This window comes from Ovis aries, chromosome 18, assembly GCF_016772045.2.
Source record: "Ovis aries strain OAR_USU_Benz2616 breed Rambouillet chromosome 18, ARS-UI_Ramb_v3.0, whole genome shotgun sequence".
NCBI lineage: Eukaryota > Metazoa > Chordata > Mammalia > Artiodactyla > Bovidae > Ovis > Ovis aries.
The window spans coordinates 22,158,932-22,178,995 of NC_056071.1; the positions used below are offsets into that span (position 1 = coordinate 22,158,932).

Genomic DNA, 20,064 nt, shown 5'->3' on the forward strand with positions numbered 1-20,064 from the left:
CTCCACACCCATTCTGTCTCCCATCCCCAGAAAACCCAACCCTCATACATGTGGGGAACATTACCTTTTCAAGACAAGAAGGTTCACTAACCCGAACTGCATGTACCCAGGAGAGGCTGAGCTCAAACACACAGGACACATGGGGTAAAGAGGGAAAAGCATCTCCTGACTTTTGCCCGAAGCCAGAGTGCGCATGCAGGACCTGCCAGGACCAGGCCTTCTCAGGCATCCACTGTCTGTATGGGCGCTGCCCACAGGTGCTCTGCAGGACACTTCTCCCGTGAGAAAGAATTCCTGTCCTTAGTTCCACCAGGACCCAACCACACAGATGACACAGGCAAGGTTGTTGTCCGAGGTTTATTGAAAATATTACAGCACAGCAGAAAGACTCAAACGGCTCCACGCGGTGTTTTGAAGTTCATCCCAACTGTAGGCTGAGTGACCTGCAAGTTGGACAGACTGCCAAAGTCCTGTAATGATAAAAATGGGCTTAGTGTGGCTGTTCTGGCAAGATCTGTGTCCAGCGTCCCAGTACCACCATTAGGCTATGCTTCACCAACTCCTCCAGCTTGGGTCAGACTGCTGGGACCCCGCAGAAAAGTGACAGCTTTCTTCCCACCCCAGACCAGTAAACTCACAAGGGGGTGGACTCCATCTGAAGGATCCTCCACCCCAGCAGTCACAAGGCAGCTGTCCTGTGCATTCTAAGACTTTTAACGGCATCCTCAGCCTTCACCCACAAGTCTACTTGTACCCCCAGCTGTGACCAGGTATCTCCAAATGTCCCCTGGGTGCAAAATCTGTCCCTTTAAGAATACTGCTCTAAGGCTAACACAGTGCCCCTTCACTTTCAGGACCGGTCTCAGATAGGATGCATCACTCATGCAGTCAGCATTTGTGAAGGCCCAGGAAGATGAGTGGTGGGACAAGGGGAGGGCCTGCCTCAGAGCTGGCTCCATCTAAGAGCAGTGAAACCAAGGTCCTGCCACATAACCAGAAATTAATTCCTCACTTCATGCTCAAAGATCAATTTTACCATTGAAAATAAAAAGCTACATTCCAGGATAGTGGTTATTTCAGGAGAAAATAATCTATAACAGGCTTTAGCTGTACTGGTGATGTTTTTCTGAAGCTGGGTGGTAGGTATATAGGAATTCATGCTACTATTTAAACGTCTCATCATCATAAAAAAGGGAAAAATAAAGTTGCTCGAAATCAACTGCCCCCTGGACTTTGAAGCTCATGCTTTCACCAAAATGCACAAGTACTAAGATAAATCACAGAAGAGACACTTATCAGTGTGCTGAAGACAGCTGAACCACTCAAGTAGTGCCCTGTCAGCACCAGAAATGAAACCAGAGCTCATGTGAGTGGCTAGCATGTGGACACAGAAGAGCAAGAAGAGCAATGGTCACTAGACCTGGGAGTTATCGTCGCATGCACAGCAAACTCGACCTTTAGCAACCAGCTAAACCCCCTCTGGAGGTAGTCTAGCTTAGTGGTTAGAAGTGTGGATGGAGTCCCACCTCTGCCACCCACTAACCTGAAATTACCGCTCCAACATCTATAAAACGTAGACAGGAGGTACCTCATGGGATACAGTGAGGAAAACAACATATAGAAAATGTGGAGACTATCTGACATATTTTAAAGATTCAACAAGTGTTACCCCGTGGTATTACAGACAGCAGAGAGCTACTGATAGTTGGTGACCAGGGAAACCCTACTTCAGAAATTCAGCAAACACTTACCAATAGCTTCAGCATTTCCTTAGTGTCAGGATCTACTTCAATGATTTCCTGATCCAGGGCTGAGACCTAGGAGAAACAAGGCCGGCCCCAAATAGTAATGAGTTAGAGAATCTCTCACCTTCCCTGCCTTTTCTCCAATATTCTTAAATGAGGAAGAAAAAATGGGGGAGGGGTGAAGCATAGAGGGGATACAATAGGCTCCCACAAATTCAGTGTTTAAAAAACCTTAAGAAGTCACCAGTAATGCAAGGTTCTTGTGTACAGAACTTACACGGTCCTAACAGGGTGGAACACAACATACAGGCAGGTATTCACAGATTACAGGCACCTACAGCGGCTTATGGGCTTCCCTGGTGGCTAAGATGGTAAAGGATCCGCCTGCAATGTGGGAGACCTAGGTTCCACTCCTGGGTCGGGAAGATCCCCTGTGGAAGTGTATGGCAACCCACCCCACTATTCTTGCCTGGAGAATCCCACGGACAGAGGAGCGTGGCGGGCTACAGCCCAAGGGGTCGCAAAGACTCGGAGGCGACTAAGCCACAAGCACAGCTCAGCTGCTTAAGGGGGGTGGGGTGGTCTATGGAGATGCAGCTGAGGTCCCCCTGGAAACCAAGTACCTGAAACGGTTCTCAGAGACCTCCTTCTATCTTTCAAGATGAACCAGAGGTCCAGAGTAAGACCCAGAAAATTTACCTCAGGCACGTAATTGTCTCTCCTCTCTCTCTCCTCCTCCTGCAGCTTGATGGAGATACCTCTCACAGGGCCTCTTTGAATCCGCTTCATCAGATGTGTGACGTAGCTACAAAGCGCCCAAGAACACACATTGGTCCCCACGGTACACAGCACCTCTGGATGTGCACGTAGGAGTTTCAGTTCTTTACCGGCAGTGAGAAGGGAGAGGAGTCATCTTGGGAATCCTCTACATACACAGAACCTCTACACTCAGCTCCTTATGCAGGCATGGCTGTCCTCTATATTCACGTTCGTTTGTAAAACCACCAAATACTCCAACAAACTTTCGCGATCCCTCCCAACCCTCATCTGCTTTCCTTCGAGTTCCAATTTACGCAATACAGCAGAAGATCAAGTAGGTCTTTAAATATTCTCTTCCAGAGATCAACTGGGGCTAACTTCGTCCAAGCGCCATTGCCAGTCAAACAGCCAAGTATCGATGCAACGTGAACACAAGACAACTTCACCAAAAACCCCCACAAATGCACAGCTCCCAGGACCCACCCGCGGGGCCACGGAGGCCCTGGAAACCGAACTCAGACTCGACTCACCCTGCGATCTTATTGCGAAGCTTCTTGCTGGGAATAATGGCGATTTCCTCGCACACCCGCTTGTTGGTGTGGAAGTCATTGCCCAGGCGCGTGTAGTACTTCTCAATGATGACCCGGGCCGCTTTCTTTACGGTTTTGGTGCGAACGCGGCCCTGCGGGTGGAGAAAATAGGGTCACTCGCGAGCCAGGACCACCCCGCTCCAGGAAACAGCGCGGCGTCACACCCTGACCCGAGCTGGGTTCGTGGGCTGGGGCTGAGCCCGGTACAGTAAAGGCCCGGCCGGGCAGCGGTGGAGCGAGGGGTCAACGCGGAAACCAGCAACCTATGGAGGCTTCAGCCTCACAGGGCAGTGCGCGCCTCCTTACGGGCTGGGAGCTGAGGGAAACGACGGATGGCGGACGATTCTGGCGTGCACCAACTTAGAGCCAAAACACCTACCATGTTGGCGGGTCCTTGGTAAAAGAGGAAACAGGAAGCACAAGAGAGACCTATAAAGCGCAGGCCAGAAAGCCGCTTCCGCCTAGCCTGGGACGCGCTGAGCCTACTCCAGCGCTCCACAGCGACCCCTAGCGGGGCGGAGGCAAAATAGAACGGAAATGTGGACGGCCCGTCTGCATCCAGCGGGCAGAACGAGCTATTGATCCGCCCCCTGCTGGGCAAGGCTCTGCCGCTCCGCCCTGCCTATGGTCGTCTTAGGCTGGTGTCTGAAAGCCTTCCAACAGTGGTTTCCACTGCTTCTACATCGGTCCTGAGTATTCTGGAGAAGGAAACGGCAACCCACTCCGGTATTTTTGCCTGGAGAATCCCATGGACGGAGAAGCCTAGTAGGTTACAGTCCACGGGGTCACAAAGAGTCGGTCACGACTGAGCGACTTCACCTCACCTCACCTGAGTATTCATTGGAAGGACTGACGCTGAAACTCCAATACTTTCTTGGCCACCTGATGCGAAGAACTGACTCATTGGAAAAGACCCTGATGCTGGGAAAGACTGCAGGCGGGAGAAGAAAGGGACGACAGAGGATGAGATGGTTGGATAGCATCACTGACTCGATGGACATGAGTTTGAGTAAGCTCCGGGAGTTGGTGATGCACAGCGAAGCCTGGCGTGCTGCAGTCCATGGAGTCACAGAGTCGGACACGATTGAGCGACTGAACTCTATAGTGGTTGGATCCCCCAAGGGGTTGGAGGAGAGGTGCATCTCTTCCACACATGCCAGGGGCGGTGTGTGTATGTTGGGGGCGTGGTGGGGGGGGGGAGCGGGGAACGGGGACAGCGCGTGGAAGTATGGAAAAGTGAGAAGGTAGGGGATGGCCTTGCGCACCAGGTCCCCACCAAGGTCAGCCTTGTAGCCTGGTGGAGACACAAGTACAACTGGGAAATGATTATCTCACTTCCAAAGCTTTACTCAAATGTCACCTTATCAAAGGGGCTTTTCATCCAATTTATATATTAAAAGTAGCACTGTTATCCTTTTTTCATTTTTTTTTTAGCACTTCAGTTCAGTCGCTCAGTCCTGTTCGACTCTTTGTGACCCCATGAACCACAGCATGCCAGGCCTCCCTGTCCATCACCAACTGCCAGAATCTACCCAAACCCATGTCCATTGAGTTGGTGATGCCATCCAACCATCTCATCCGGTGATCCCCTTCTTCTGCCCTCAATCTTTTCCAGCATTAAGGTACTTTCAAGTGAGTCAGCTCTTCGCATCAGGTGGCCAAAGTATTGGAGTTTCAGCTTCAACATCAGTCCTTCCAATGAACACCCAGGACTGACCTCCTTTAGGATGGACTGGTTGGATCTCCTTGGAGTCCAAGGGACTCTGAAGAGTCTTCTCCATCACCACGGTTCAAAAGCATCAATTCTTCTGCATTCAACTTTCTTTATAGTCCAACTCTCACATCCATACATGAGTACTGGAAAACCATAGCCTTCACTACATGGATGTTTGTTGGCAATGCCCATATGCTGTCTAGGTTGGTCATAACTTTCCTTCCAAGGAGTAAACATATTTTATGGCTGCAATCACCATCTGCAGTGATTTTGGAGCCCCCAAAATAGTCAGTCACTATTTCCCCATCTATTTGCCATGAAATGATGAGACTGGATGCCATGATCTTAGTTTTCAATGTTGAGCCAACTTTTTCACTCTCCTCTTTCACTTTCATCAAGAGGCTCTTCAGTTCCTCTTCACTTTCTGCCATAAGGGTGGTATCATCTGCATACCTGAGGTTATTGATATTTCTCCTGGCAATCTTGATTCCAGTTTGTGCTTCTTCCAGTCCTGCGTTTCTCATGATGTACTCTGCATAGAAGTTAAATAAGCAGGGTGACAATATACAGACTTTCGTGCTCCTTTTCCTATTTGGAACCAGTCTGTTGTTCCATGTCCAGTTCTAACTGTTGCTTCCTGACCTGCATAGAGGTTTCGCAAGAGGCAGGTCAGGTGGTCTGGTATTCCCACCTCCTTCAGGATTTTTCAGTTTATTGTGATCCACACAAAGGCTTTGGCATAGTCAATAATGCAGAAATAGCTGTTTTTCTGAAACCTCCTTGCTCTTTCGACAGTCCAGCACTGCTATCCTTTTAATGCTGCTCTAGCATTCCTTAGCACATGTCACAGTGACTTGTCGAAGCTTTCTAAGCTAGGGATGAATTCTGTGACAGCTGCGTTTTGCATTGAACAGTGCCTAGTACAAAGTTCGTTCTCAAATATTTACCTGTTGGGCCCAGTTCACCTGTAGTGCCTCCAACTAAGGCACCTTCTCCAACCACCACTGCTGTCTTCAGACTGTTCCTGTCTTACCCATCCTCAAACCTAGTCCTTCTGAAGCCAACAGCACTGCCTACTAACTACGCTGGTGCCACAACAGCCTCAGGAGTACTGCTCCTTCTCTCCGCCTCTGCTGAAGTGGGTTCCAGGCCCTCACCTGACTTAAGGAAGGGCTGGGCTGCCCAGGTTGGATGAGGTCAGGGGCATCAGGCTGTGTGCCTCATCCCTCAACACCTGGACAGTCCAGTCAGTCCCTCTAAACTGACTGGGAATGGAAGGCTGAAGGAGGAAGCTCGTGCCCTGAAAGCAGCATGTGGACCAGGATGAGATTAACGGGGAGAAGAGATGACTCTGAACAGGACAGGACACCAGAAGGGCGGTCAGGGCCTCTGCTCCGAGAGGGCTGCAGGAGTTTACCAGCAAACTTCAGATTAGGCTGCAGCCAGCCGCGCCTTGGCTGACAGGACTCCCCACCCACGACGACAGTGAGTTCTTGCATCTCTTCATGGAAAGGATGCTTTGGCACACAGAGCTCCCTCCACCAATGACTAAGATGGAATCTTCCAGAAATTGCTCCAGCAGCTGGGCTCAGGCATGACCTACCTGAAAAAATCATCAGTAGACCAGGATTAATAAATCCTGGAAGCCTGTGAGGTAATAGTCCAGGTGATAGGCCCAAAGAATAGCAAAAATCTACTCCCGTTCAGCGAAGAACTGGGTCAGCACAGATGACTCCAATAGATAGGAAGCCTCCCAAGAAGAAAGCTCTGAGGTGTACAGGAGGAGCTGAGAACAAGTGGCCTGCGCCGACCCCCAAAGAACTAGCCTCTGGTCCCTCCAAGGTGGGTCTAGGATGATGAGAAGAGGAGCCCCCTCCCTGCTAAGTCACTCAGCCATGTTCTTCTCTTCACAACCCCATGGACTGTAGCCTGACAGGCTCCCCTGGTCATGGGATTTTCCAGGCAAGAATGCCGGAGTGGGTTGCCATGCCTTCCTCCAGGGGATCTTCCTGATCCAGGGATCAAACCCGTGTCTCTTCTGCCTCCTGCATTAGCAGGTGGGTTCTTTACCACTACTGCCACCTGAAAAGCCCAAGAAGAGCCCCAGAAAGTTTATTTGTGCGGCCTTTTTACATACCTGGACCAGAGGTACCCACTTACCAGAAAGGCACCTTCAAGGTGCACGAAGTGAACAAGAATGACTTAAAGGGGCAGGTCCCCTCATGGCCCCTCCATTAACCTGGGCAGGAATCCCGCCCATTATAGAAGACGCAAGGAAATGCGAGTTCTTACTCTGAAATCCCAAGTGTCTCACGGCTCCCATTACCCCACCTCAGACACAGAGACGGAACCGGGGCTCTGCTGCAACGTGTTTATTATGTGCCAAACAGCTACACCACAGCTTACTCCACACACCTGTAGGGGAGTGCAGTCTTGCCTGCATATGCTACAATGAGGTAGAGACTTCACACACAGCTTCACGAAACCCACAGAGTAGCTGGGATATGCAACAATGCAACGTCAGCTCAGCAGGAGGGAGGAGGGGCGTTATGACACTGGTTCTTTGGCACACAGCTTCCCAAAGAGGGGCAAGTAGTTTTTTTTTTTTTTTTAAAAAAAAAAAAAGGAAGGAAAGAAGAAAGAAAAAGTCAAGTTTTCAAATTCCAGTAGCATTTCAGTCGACTGCAACTGTTGCTTCATACGCTTCTCAAACGAAGGAAATCAGGGTAGGGTACTTGTCCCCTCTGAGAGAAAGGGCTCCTGTGAGCCTTCATCTGCCCCCACCAGAAAGCAGCCCTTTTTAGCTCAGTTACAAAAGAAAAAAGTCCTGTGACTTTGTGATTAAAAACTTCTATCAACCCTCCCCCCCCACGTAAGTGCAACTTAAGAAGGTGCAATAAACCATTTTAAAACTATATACAGCAGCCGCTCAAACATCATTCATCCAGTCCAGTTTCAAATCCAAAAAAAATTTTTTTCTTGGTTGCAAATGCCTTGATTTGCAACTGTGAGAAACAGTGACCAGCAGTCCCCCAGACACAAATTTGCTATAATGTTAAAAGCTGCCAGGAAAGAAAAAAAATCTCTTGTTCCAAACGACTTAAAAACTGTTTTAAGGAGTGTAAAAAGGAACCGGTAAAAACCCTCGAGCGTAAAATATGAAATATGATTTTGGTTTAAATGAAGAGCAAAGTCTCCTTGTTGTTTACAGTAAAAAACACCAGCTGAACACTCAGTTTATGCCGTTCAGGTGGGGGTTAAATAAATGGAAAGGCACTGTATGGCAACTGCAAGAATGAAACCAATGAGACCTGCACATCATCACCATCAGTATTGCAAGGAATGTAAAAAAGCGCTTTTAATAAATAAACCTAGATGTAGGCGTCGTGTCAATACCTTCTGGACACGTAGTTCTTTTTTTTTTTTTTTTTGCTTTTCATCGGCAAAATGAGGAACTAAAATCTGGGAAAACTACAGAGTCGCTTGGAGGGCGAGCCAGAGGGTCCTTGCCCTGGCACACCCTCTGAAAACAAAACCCGACAAAACTCATTGTGCATTAATTAGTGCAGAAACAAAGACAGACTCAGCAAGTGCAAAGGTGACTACGATTTCCCTTGTCCGCGGGAAGCCAGCTCCCTGGTCGCCGGTGGCAGGTGGGCCGGCGGCGGAGGCGGCCGGCCCTGGGCACACAGGCCCCTCTAGCTGGAGTCGCGGTTCTTCTGGTTCCGCATCAGGGGGCTGTGGTGGCGCAGGCCCTCCATGCTGTGCCGCCAGTGCCAGCAGCTCCGGCAGAAGTACTTGAAGCACACCTGCGAGGGGAGAGAGGAGAGGAGCCAGGCTTGTGTCAGACCAGCCGGGGGGCGGCTGCGCGCGCTGCCTGCTCTGACCGGGAGGGCGTGGGCACTCCTAATGGCTTCTGTGGGGTTACAAGAGCTGGCCCCGGGGACTCCTCGTCCCCAACACGAGGCGTGACCGGCGTCTACGGGTGCCTGGACGCAACTGCGCACGCTGGGCTCCCAGTGTGCAGAGGCCACGCCAGCTCCTCTCCTCGGTTCTGAGCACCCAGGTGCTCTTCCAGTCCCTGCCCGTCCTACCTCCTGTGGAGCACTTGTGTCACACGGCCACACACAATACGGGAGAGCGTTCAAAGACAGTGACTCCAGGCCCTAAGGCCAGGCAGCATGGCTTCGTCGTCACACTCAGTGAGGAGAGGTGACTGCGCACATAGGCCAACATCTCAGGCCCAGCCCCTCACTCCTGCTGGCTGTGTAACCTCAGGCAGGCCACTAACTTCCAGGTATCTGAAAATGGGGACCATCTGTGAAACACACTGACACACACAAGCCTGCGAGAAGAGGCTGATCAGACTCACACGGATCTCAAGCTCCCCCCAGCAACCCACACTTACTTCACATCCTCCTCTTGCAGCCTCAGTTTAACTGCCATCTACTCAGACTCCAAACCCGAGTGACAGTACCACTGCAAAAATAGCTCCAAGTACAGACACGGTGCTAGTATCCGACCAGGTCCCTTACTTCTGTCCCCAGCAACACAGGCACCACTTAGAGACTTGTCACAAACAGCGAGTCTCAGGCCATGCTCCAAACCGCTGAATCGGACTGTGCACTGATACAGATCCTCAGGTGGTGAACACACAGACACACCACAGAGGACGAGAAGCTCCGTCCAACACTTCCAGATCTGTGCTCCACCACCCAGAAGCATGCAACAAAGCTGCTGTGCTGCTTTCTGCCTGCTTCTGACAACTGGGTACAAACCAGGCAGCAGCACCGAAACAGCCCAGAGATTCAGAAGTCAATAGAGACGGACTCCTTGCCTAGGGAAGAATCAACCTAAGGGCTTAGAGCTAGAACAGCAGGCCCTGGCTGGCTCACAGGTAGTGCTGACCACACCTGCCCAGGTCCCTGTCATCCTCAAAACCACCTGTGAGCAGCAGTGCCCCACTGCACAGCACCCCCAGGACGGGGAGGCCACAGCACCAAGACTCAGCTCCATGCACTTTGTCCACAGTTCAGGGTCAAACATCACTGCTGCTTCTGCTGTGCTCTAAGACAACCATGAGGAACCTGAGACCTCCGCGTTCCATGTGATGAATATGACATGACAACGCTTAACTGAGGGAAAGGGTTCTGTAAACCCTCAAGTGCCCAGGGGACTCACCTGATCCCGACAGAAGAATGGGCCAGGCTGGGAGCTGCAGATATGACACACAGAGTCTTCCAGGTAAGGGTCGATCTGAACCTGCAGACAAAGGCAGAGCAGGATCACTAAGGGGCTGCTTCTCATGGGGAGCCCAGAGGGGCCACAAGAGAAGGGTGCGTATGGGTCACCTATGTGAACACAAGGTGGTTCCTATTTTAAGGGGCCCAGAAAGAACTAGGGCAGAGGACCCAGAGATCCTCGAGAGAGACAAGATCACTGCAGCATCTTCCAGGCTGGCTGTGCACAGCGTGGCAATCCCACATGTTACTGCCTGGCCTTCTCGGCAAACCTGACCTGCAAAGCAATCATCCAGCAAAAAGCAAGCACTCAAGAGGATGCAGGTCAGGATGGAAGTCGGCTTAGCTCACAATGCTGGTCAACGACCACAGTGAGGGAAGGTGACCCCATGCTGAGGCTCCCACCTGCTCTCATCAACCGAGACCAGGCCCACCTTCAACCCTGACCCTCAGGTGTGTCGGTGGAAGCCTGGCTCACAGCCAGCATGGCACAGCTCTCGTCTTGGGCTGGCCCTGAGTGGTGGCTGCCCAGACCTCTCAGATGGCCCAGAAGAGGGTGCAGACCAGCCCACTCACCTTCTTGGTGAACTTGGTGGTCTTGATCTCCACAAAAGCAGCACTGACTGCTTTCAGGTAACTGCGCTGGTTGTTGAAAGTCACACGACCAGAGCCTACGGAAGACGGGAAACTCACCCTCGAGCCCAAGTCTCCCAAAGGGCACGTGTCAACACTCAGGAGAGCCTGCTCCTAGATCAGCTCGGCACTGCCCAACAGAAACATAAACGCGGGCTACTCGCGTGACTTTATCGATTCCCAGTAGCCACCTCTAAGGAATGTAGTGGAATGAATGAAAAGAATGCAGGGGAATTAATTTCAGTAATATTTTTTCTTTAACCCAACATCATCATTTCAACAGGTGGCACTAGCACGTTTCAAGCCCTCAGAGTCATGTTCAGCTGGTGGCACCACGTCAGACTGCAGCTGCAGACCGTGGTGGCACAGCCCCTCAGGAGTGGCCCCTTGGGGCAGGAAAGACACCTGTGTGTGGGCAAGCCCACAGGTGTGGTTATTCCAGTTCAGAGCGCAAAGCCAGACACAGGCAGAGCACAGCTGAAGGCAGGCCAGGCAGGGGCGTCAGAAGCAGCACGCCCTGCCCAGCACCGCCTCTGCCCCGCGGGCTCTGAGGTCCCCGTGGGCTGAGGTCCCCGTCGTCAGTGTGCAGTTCCGCTGCGACAAGCACACAGCGCTCCTTCCTGCCCAGACACGCTGTGTTTGGGCAGACGGTGCATGAGGGTAGGGGAGCCAGTGTTGATCAGGAAGGCTAGGCTCTGTTCCACCTCCAAGCCCCAGCACTGAGATGATTCTGTCACGACTGGGAACCTGACCTTTCTCAGTGGCCAGGCCCCCAGACTCCCCTCCGCTAGGATAGCGCAAGCTGTGACCACACTCTGCCACCTGGGTCACCCCGAGTCCTGCCTCAGCCTGGCTTCGTCTCTGACCCTGGACAAGACCACTTTTCAAGGCCTCTGAATAGAGGAAACCAGGCAAGTTCAGGAAAGTCCCAGCTTTTTAATAAAGTATTACCTGTTGTCTGTCTCAGAACGGTTTGGCTGTGAATGCTCACCTTCAAGCCAATGTTCCTGTTTTGTTTGCACCTCTTATCACCTCCTATAGGGCTCCTATCAACTTTCTTCCCCTTCAAGGGAGGTGGGGGGAGAGGGGTGGGTACAGAGAGGTCAGTACTGGTGGCGTATCTAGAAAAAGATGCTACACTGCTGGAATATGCTGATGAGCAGGCCTGGGTCAGGCCTTGCCTCCACTCCCATAGGAGAGCGTCACAATCTTGGTCTACACCCTGGGGGCCGCCCAGCTGTCCCACACAGAAGTGGGACACTCACCAATGGGATACTTGTGCTTATCTGTGTCAATCCCAGCATACACCACACCACCAAATAGGTCGTTGAGAATGGCGGCCAGGGCCTCGGCGTTGAGCATCCCGTGCAGAGCACCCACGAACACCGTCCTACTGGGGTCGAGCCTCTGGGAGGGACTCTGGACAAAGTTGCTGTCGGCCAGGACCCAGGGGATCACCTGCACCTGAAAGCACCCACAGGTGTGTCAGTCCTGGCAGGGAGCCACGGTGGTGCTCCCGCAGGGGGAGGTGCTCCCGCAGGGGGAGGCGCTCCCGCAGGGGGAGGTGCTCCCGCAGGGGGAGGTGCTCCCGCAGGGGGAGGCGCGCGCTGCAGACGCGAGGCTGAGCCCCACATGGTCCCAGGCACCCTAAACCCCAGCACAGCCAGACCTGAATCTCACTGAGGCCGTGAGTCCAAAGTGGTGCAAAGACAACAAATGGTAGAACAGTAGTCAGTCATCCTGAAAAGTAAGAACTGTCCCGAACTATCACACCCAGGATCCTGGTCCTCTGTCACGACCTTCAACAGTGCGGTTCCGACAAAGGACCGTGGGCACTGATAACACACAGCACGGTCCAGAGTCCCTGGACAGGAAGGGCTCACAGAGAAACGACAGGACAGGAGCTTGAAGGACAGAGGGTGGGGACCCTTAAGGTATTTGTGTGGAATGGTTACTGGCCTAACGTGCATATCAGAGGGCTTGGACAGGAGCAGTGGGATAGCCGGAGAGACGCAGGGTTAACCGTCACATACAGGTCACTGTGGTTCAGCAGAGCAGAAAGACACCAGGGCAGGAGCAGACCGTGCCCTCTGCCTCTGAACCGCTTGAGCCTAGAACAGAATCTGGCAAAGCAGGCAGGAGGCCAGAATGAAGTGGGTTGACAGATGATCAGTAACTGTTCTTGGAAGATTAGTCTGTGAAGTTTTGTTTTGTTTTTTTAAAAGAAGGTCTCGAAGCAGGAAGAGATTTGAGGCAGAAAACCAGCAAGGAGGCAAAGGGCAGAGTACAGCAGTACAGAGGACAGGCGCTGAGGACTGGGGGCAGGCCTGGGGAGCTGGGCACAGAGCAGGCCATGACCAAGGGTGTTCTTCTAGAGGGAAATACGCAGAAGGCAGGCCACCTGGGCACGGCGGGGAAACGAGAAGAATCAGGACTGATGGGCTGCAGACCGAGGTAGCCTTCGAATAAGACCCTGGCAAAAGTTCATTACCATGGGGAGCCGATCTCACTGAAGATGCAAAAGCCCAGCTTGTTTCTTCCATTGCCATGGGAAACTATCACATCACGGGTGTCACCAAGCTTTCCAAAGTGAAAAGTGAAAGTGAAGTCACTCAGTCGTGTCCGACTCTTTGCGACCCCACGGACTGTAGCCTACCAGGCTCCTCCATCCATGGGATTTTCCAGGCAAGCGTACTGGAATGAGTTGCCATTCCCTTCTCCAGGAGACCTTCCCGACCCAGAGATTGAACCCAAGTCTCCTGCACTGCAGGCAGACGCTTTACTGACTGAGTCACCAGGGAAGTCTCCTCCTTAAGCGTCAGAGTACACAATCACAGGATATCCTGAAGAAAGGCCCCGCAGAATGGTGGGACTCAAGGGGGACATGAGACTAGAGAGGTGAGTCTCGGTTGAAGGCAAGAGGAGGGCCACGAAAGTGAGTAGTTTGTCTGACTGGGAAAGACGACGGGGCGTCAAATGCCTACTACTATGGAGGGGAGACACAAGGAGGTGAGAGTGTCAGAGAGGGATGAGAACCAGGGCAGCCTACAGTCCATGCCCTCCAGAGCGATGCTGCAGCATTGCGGGTGATGAGATGGGGCCAGGATACAGGAAGGCGTCTGCAGGGGCACTGGAGTGGGGAGGGCCCGTGGTAGCCTCTCACTGCGAAGGCAGTGATGGCTGTGTGAGCTTCACGCAGCAAGAAAGGAGAGAAGGTAGGGAAGCTGTGGGTCACTGTGGGCAGCCAGAGGACAGAATGCGTACCAACACCAGGAAACATCTGTAAAACCAAGGGTCAGCTCTGTAATGTGGATCTCTTATTTTAATCCAACCTGACCATCTCGATGAAGCAGGCATCTTGCCCCTTACCCTACAGATTTCAATAGACTTCTCTCTCTAGAGCAGCTGTAGGTTCACAACAAAAATTGAGCTCAAAGTGGGGAGCTCCTGTATACCCACTGCCTCCACAGCCTCTCTGACTCTCAATGCTCCACACTGGAATGGTACATTTGTTCCGATCCCGGAGCCTACACTGACATCATTGTCCGAACTCCATGGTTTGCATCATTGGTGTTTGTTTTCCCACTGTAACTCTGGGGTTTCTGGCAACTGTAGAACAGCATGTTGGACATACCTGGGCGACTGAACAACAATCTACCACTTTAATATCCCAAGACAGCACCTTCACCATCCTCACCGTCCTCAAAATCTTCTATGCTTCGCTTGTTCACCCTCCAATCCTGAAAGCCCTGGCACCTGCAGACCTTTTTACTAATACAGGCATCTCAATCTTCCATTTCATAAATGAGGAAGTAAAGTTTGAGAGGTGTTGACTGTCTAGTCCAGTACCACAAAATACACTCTATTATCAAATTTTTAAAAGTAACACTGATTCCTGAGTTTAGAACTTTCTTTGACAAGTGGTTCTCAAACACCACCCACTAGCACCACCTGGGGAACTTGGTTAAGGTGGAGAGTCTCAAGCTCCAACCAAACCGACTTAGAGATCCTGAGGCAGGGGCCAAGCACACGCAGTGAGGCCCAGGAAGGATGGCTCCTCGCTTGAGGCTCAAGATGCCAATCGCACACAAGGCTGACACAGCAGAGACGCGAAGGGCGAGAGAATTAGATGGAGAGAGCCACGTCCTGAAAAAGCCCTGGATGGCAGCGCCGAAGCCACTGTGGGCGGGGTGGGGCGGGGCAGGGGGGAGGTGGCTACAGAGGGATTTACCCACCACAGGTTGGGAGGTCAGCAGGCACAGCTGGAGGGCAGGACTAGAAGGAACAACTGTGGATGTTAAGACCAAGCAGAGTCCATCTCATTTCTGAGAGAAGAGGTTTAGGAAGAAGCGCTGGCTAGAGCAGGAAGCAGAGTGAGAGCTGGGACACAGTCTGACTTCCATGAGCAGGAACACACACAGACCATTAATGCCCAGAGGTGGCAGCGGCGGCTTTAATACACCAGAGAGTGTTTGCTGCACTCACCGCGGGGTGAGAAGAGCAGCCCTCTCATCTCAGTAGGAACTCGCGCCTGCACCTGCGCACCCACCTCCCCATGAAGCCTGCCTCCTCACAGCTAGGCCCCTGATCCAGCAAGGGCTCTGCACCAGCTCACCTCCTTGCAGCGCATCCTCCGGCTGGACATCTTGAAGTAGTACTCGCTCAGGCCATCCGGGCTCAGCGGGTCATGAGAGCAAGCCTGAAGCAAGGCCCGGACAGACTTCTCCAGTTCGAAGACCAGATACACGTACCCTGTTGCCAGGGAAGGAGAGACTGCATTAATACCCCTCGGCGGGGGCTACTCCTCAGCCGGGGGGTTACTCCTCAGCCGGGGACTTACAGCAGGGTGTTGTTGCTGGGTTTTTCCCTCCAAGAAAGATAGCATATGGATAAGACACATTTGTGTCCTACTTCCAATGGGGGGAGGGATGCTCACCATTTCCCATCTAGTAAGGGAAGGGTGGGTGCGGCAGGACAGAGGGTCCCATCGTCACCACACAGCTCTTCACGTCACAGCACAAAGCATGCTCACATCAGCAAGCCTGGCTTTCCTGGGGGAAGGAGCGACACCGGGTCTGTGGCGCGGGGGCGAAGGTACTTCTTTAAAAGCCCAGTTCAATCACTGGTTCATCAGTGAAGATGGGGCAGCGTGAAAATAGCACCTGCTCCTTTCTACAGGGAGGGAATCTCATTTCAGACCAGTGAGGACTCAGACACTTGGTCCTCATTCCTGCTAACTCCAGAGGGATCTCAGAATCAGGTCAGGCGACAGCGTCACTGGGCAGGAAAGGCAAACACCTTGCTTTGAGAGGACACGAACTGCTGGGGTTCAGGTTGGAGGGAGGTGTGCATGGGCTTTTCCAGGCAGCCCCAACTGCAGTGTGAGTCTGGATGGACAGGTGGAACGTTAGCTCAGAAGGAACAAAGGGGCGTGCTGGGTGAGGAGAAGTGCCAAGAGCTCTGTGCTCTGGAACACCCAGACATTACCAGCATGCATGTGCCATCCCAGCGTCCCTCAGTGCAGTCAGATACTGGGGAGGGAGAAAAAGCTCCTACCATGTCTGCATTACCTTTCGGCATATTACCTTTGGGAGGACACCGGGGGTGCTTGCCATCCTTACCAGGCCACTCCACACTCAAAGAGCCGAAAACACGGAAGGTGTTAACCAATCCAGCTGCAAAGAGATGGAAAGAATGGCAGACCCTTGGGCACCTTTCTCCCCAGGACGGCACAAGCACAGGGCCATCAGTGTCGCTTGTCTCCCTGGACAGGCAGCTCCGAACTGGCCCTAGGTCTCTGGTGATACGCGTGGGCACCAGGCCCAGCAGCCCTGCAGGCTCTGTGAAGGCGCCTTTCCCCCCACAGCTGCTCCCGTCACACCCTGAGCCCGGGCAGAGGCTCAGTGCCTGGCCTGGCCTCAAGGCCAAGTTTCATCCTCTGGAAACACAGGGCCACCTTCAACACCTGAAGGAGAAGGACTCAGAGCTCACCTTCCGTAATGTCCCAAGGGACGCCTCCTAGGAACACTTTGCAGGAGTAGATGGGGTTCTTGTAGTTCCGGGGAGGGAGCTGACCACTCCATGTGCAGGTGGCTTCATTTACAGCTTTGGCAGGCGACAAAGAGAAACCGGAGTCAGAGAGGCCACAAAGGCACTGCCCTTCTCTGTGGTGAATCTGCTCGGGAAGGAGAGACAGCCCACAGCCCCCCAGCCTGGCTGCTGGGAGAACATTCATGACTACTCTGAAAGGCAAGAAACCGGACACCTCCCCAAACCTGTCAGCCCAGTGTGGTAACCCTGATTTACCAGTTCTGTTTCTCCACTAAAACTGGGAGGAATGGCAAACCACATGTGCAGGGTGAAAACAATCACAACCTGAGCAATTTTCAACCATAAAATGATACACTAACCGGAAGACAGTTTTATCTAGTCACTGCTTACAATACCAATTAATTTGAATTTAGAATTATAGGCATACCTCGGAGGCATTGCAGGGTTTTGTGCCAAATCACCACAATAAAATGAACATTGCAATAAAGCTCATCATACAAATTTTCTGGTTTCCCAGTGAATATAAAGGTTGTATTTATACTATATTATCATCTATTAAGTGTGTGACCACATTATGTCTAAAAAACTCAACATTTTATTGGCTAAAAAATGCTAACCATCATCTGACAGCACAGGTCACTATAAACCTTCAATTTGTTAGGGAAAAAAAAAGCAATCTCGATAGATTGGAAGTTCGGGATTGACATGTACACACTGCTCTCTTTAAAATATATAACCAATAAGGACCTACTATATAGTACAGGGAACTCTGCTCAACATTCTGTAACAACCTAAATGGGAAAAGAACCTGAGGAAGAATGGACACGTACACCTCTCTAACTGAATCGCTTTGCATGCACTGGAAACTGACACAGCAGTGTGGAGCGACTGTGCTTTTTTAGATTCAGTACTTGTCAAGTGCAATAAAGCGAAGTTCAACGAAACAAGGTATGCCTGTACTTGAAAGCAAACTGGACAATTTTTCATACAACATCCTAAATGCTTCCTGGTCCAAATGGACCTTCTCTGCCAATGTTCAAATAAGCAACACCATTCGGTTCTCCTGTCTGCCCCATGAGCTCACCACTCACAGGAGTCAGGACACTGACAGTACGAACCACCACCAGCAAGACAAGAATGTGGTCACAACTGCTGCAAGTCAGAACCATTCCACACCATCTCTAGACATATCCTTACGGTACCGAAGGAGACACTGGGCCTTCTTGATGCCAGCACTGTAGGATAAGAGATTTTCTCCCAATCCCTCAGCTTCCTGTTTATATCAAACAGAAACCCTGTCCAAACCTCTTCTAAAGTTTCTCTCACTCAGTTAAAAAACCCTTGTTGCTGTATAGAGTTGAAACTATCTTCTGTTTGGCCTGCCCTAAACTTTCTAGAGTCCCTGCTCTTCTTGGTAACTGACCAGTCCAGCCTTCTATTGTACCAGTCTTCAATCCTGTCCCCACTCAGTCTGTGCCCTTGAAGGTCAGAGACTGACCTCAGGGCAGCCCAACTAGTCCTTGCCTATTTTACTCTCCTCCTCCACAACTGGACTGCACAGCCAGTGAAATGAACCGTCATTTTCATTCAGGACAATGACACGGAAGGCCACTCTCTGAAAGGCACAGGTCCAATGTGTTGCTACAGCAGGAAATTTAGGCACCATCAGCAATATTTTGTGAACAAAAATAGAAGTCGATATAATGGCCTCACCCAAAAGAATGGTAAAGTTACTTCATAGGGGAGCAATGGCAACAGACATCCGTTACCTTGGAGGTGGACAAACGGACAACGCACACATTCCTTGGATCCCAATCAGAAAGTCCTGGGGAAGGAGGCTCCGGTGTGGGTTGTGCCTGACACAGCTCTGAATGGGGAGGGGTGGGGGGGAGGCAGACAAAATTCTAGGCACTGCCAGGGTTTCTCTTGAAGCATCCACCCAGGAAAAGACTCAAAAGCAACAGCAGTGCATGATCTCCATGGAAGAGAACAAGTCAGAGATGGATCCCAACGCTAAGTGGCATGGCCCTGTGGTTCTAGGTCATCCCGTTCCCTCTCTGCTCCTACTCAAAGGCGTTCCCGAGTTTGTCCCCATTAGCACTTACTCCTCAGAACAGACCATTCTGTGCAGATGCAGAGACTTCATCACCATGCAATCAAGTCCTCTTCTGGACAGTTCACTTGTCTGCCCCGAGAACGAGGGCTCGGGCCCCACCGCAGGTGTACGCCCACACTTACCTGCAGCTTGCCTGTGTAGCCTGGCCTCTCTCTCTATGCTGAAGGGGTCTTTGGGAGCTTCGAGGAGGTCCCAGGACGGCCACACAGAAGCTCCTGGCCACCTCTTTGATGCACTGGTTGGGGAGGGAGTGACTGCAGCCAGAGCAGCTTGCTCTTGGTCCATCCGGGACCCAACCCCCATCTTTAAAGGGTCTCTGGGGCCACCCCCCGTCAGAGACAGGAAGGGCAGGGGAGGGGAAATTCGGAGGCTTGACTAGGGAAGGAAAAAGGAAGACAGAGGTTTTTAAATGACAGGTGTTATAACAGTAATAATTATACTATAGAAATTATGAAAAATTCCATTTAGTATTTGATACATTTTCTTAGACTTTCTTCCTATGCATTTTTAAGAGCAGCTGCTCTTATAATTTAAATAAATTTTTTTTCTCCCCAATTCAGTTTTTTCCTTCATATTGCCAATCTTCATAACCATTTTTAGTTAATTTATGATACTCTTTTTAGGGAACAAGGTACACTTCACTGACCTATTCCACCTACTGCTAAACATTTAGATGCCTTCCAGGTTTTCAGGATTGTAAATAAAAACTTTAAGGGGTAGTTTCTTATTGTGTGTCTTCTCTGGTCACATTCCTAAACATGAGATGTCAAAATCCTTTCTATGAAGGTTCTGTGTTCTGTCAAAAGCGTGTGAGAACACAAGCTTCACTACACACTTGTGTCAAGCCTTTAAATTCTACTAATTTAAGTGGGTAAAAATATACACATTATCAAGATGTAAACTGAAATAATTACTCAATAAAGTATCTCCTGTAAGTTGAAATACTGCTTCTATTTCCTCTTGTGTGAGTTGTCTGTCCATATCCCTTCAATCAACCTTTGGGGCAGGGATCTGAGAAAATTCTTTAAACAAAAATCTCAAAGTATCAATATTAAAGCTGGTTACCAGGCAGATTCCTAAGACTGAGCCCCATCTAAAGCAATGAACAGAATTAGGAGCATCTCTAATTCCACTTTGTGAAGAGAAGTGAAAGTCGCTTAGTCATGTCTGACTCTTTGTGACCCCATGGACTGTACAGTCCATGGAATTCTCCAGG

General features: G+C 51.1%; 2 protein-coding genes across 15 annotated transcripts in view; both read right to left on the reverse strand.

The window, feature by feature from the left end:
* Positions 1–343: 343 nt before the first annotated feature.
* RPS17 (ribosomal protein S17) lies at positions 344–3,186 on the reverse strand (the record flags this gene model as incomplete). The annotated part of the gene is given in 4 exon segments (NM_001280688.1): positions 344–470; positions 1,752–1,817; positions 2,445–2,550; positions 3,035–3,186. Coding segments are annotated over 4 exon segments (405 nt in total), but the record flags the coding sequence as incomplete, so codon positions are not given.
* A 3,979-nt stretch (positions 3,187–7,165) lies between these two features.
* The window catches only part of CPEB1 (cytoplasmic polyadenylation element binding protein 1), a 110,058-nt gene continuing 97,159 nt past the window's right edge, over positions 7,166–20,064 (reverse strand). For 9 of the 14 annotated variants that reach the window (XM_042235129.2, XM_042235128.2, XM_042235122.2 and 6 more), the window contains 8 exons: positions 18,971–19,223; positions 16,673–16,786; positions 16,252–16,356; positions 15,297–15,433; positions 11,947–12,145; positions 10,625–10,719; positions 9,990–10,070; positions 7,166–8,617 (listed from right to left, as the gene is read on the reverse strand). In XM_042235129.2, coding sequence (XP_042091063.1) covers positions 8,507–8,617; positions 9,990–10,070; positions 10,625–10,719; positions 11,947–12,145; positions 15,297–15,433; positions 16,252–16,356; positions 16,673–16,786; positions 18,971–19,223 — 1,095 coding nt within the window. In that variant the 3' untranslated portion in view covers positions 7,166–8,506. The remainder of the gene's footprint in view (positions 8,618–9,989; positions 10,071–10,624; positions 10,720–11,946; positions 12,146–15,296; positions 15,434–16,251; positions 16,357–16,672; positions 16,787–18,970; positions 19,224–20,064) is intronic. The other 5 variants (XM_042235123.2, XM_012098504.4, XM_042235119.1 and 2 more) reach the window with 2 other exon arrangements.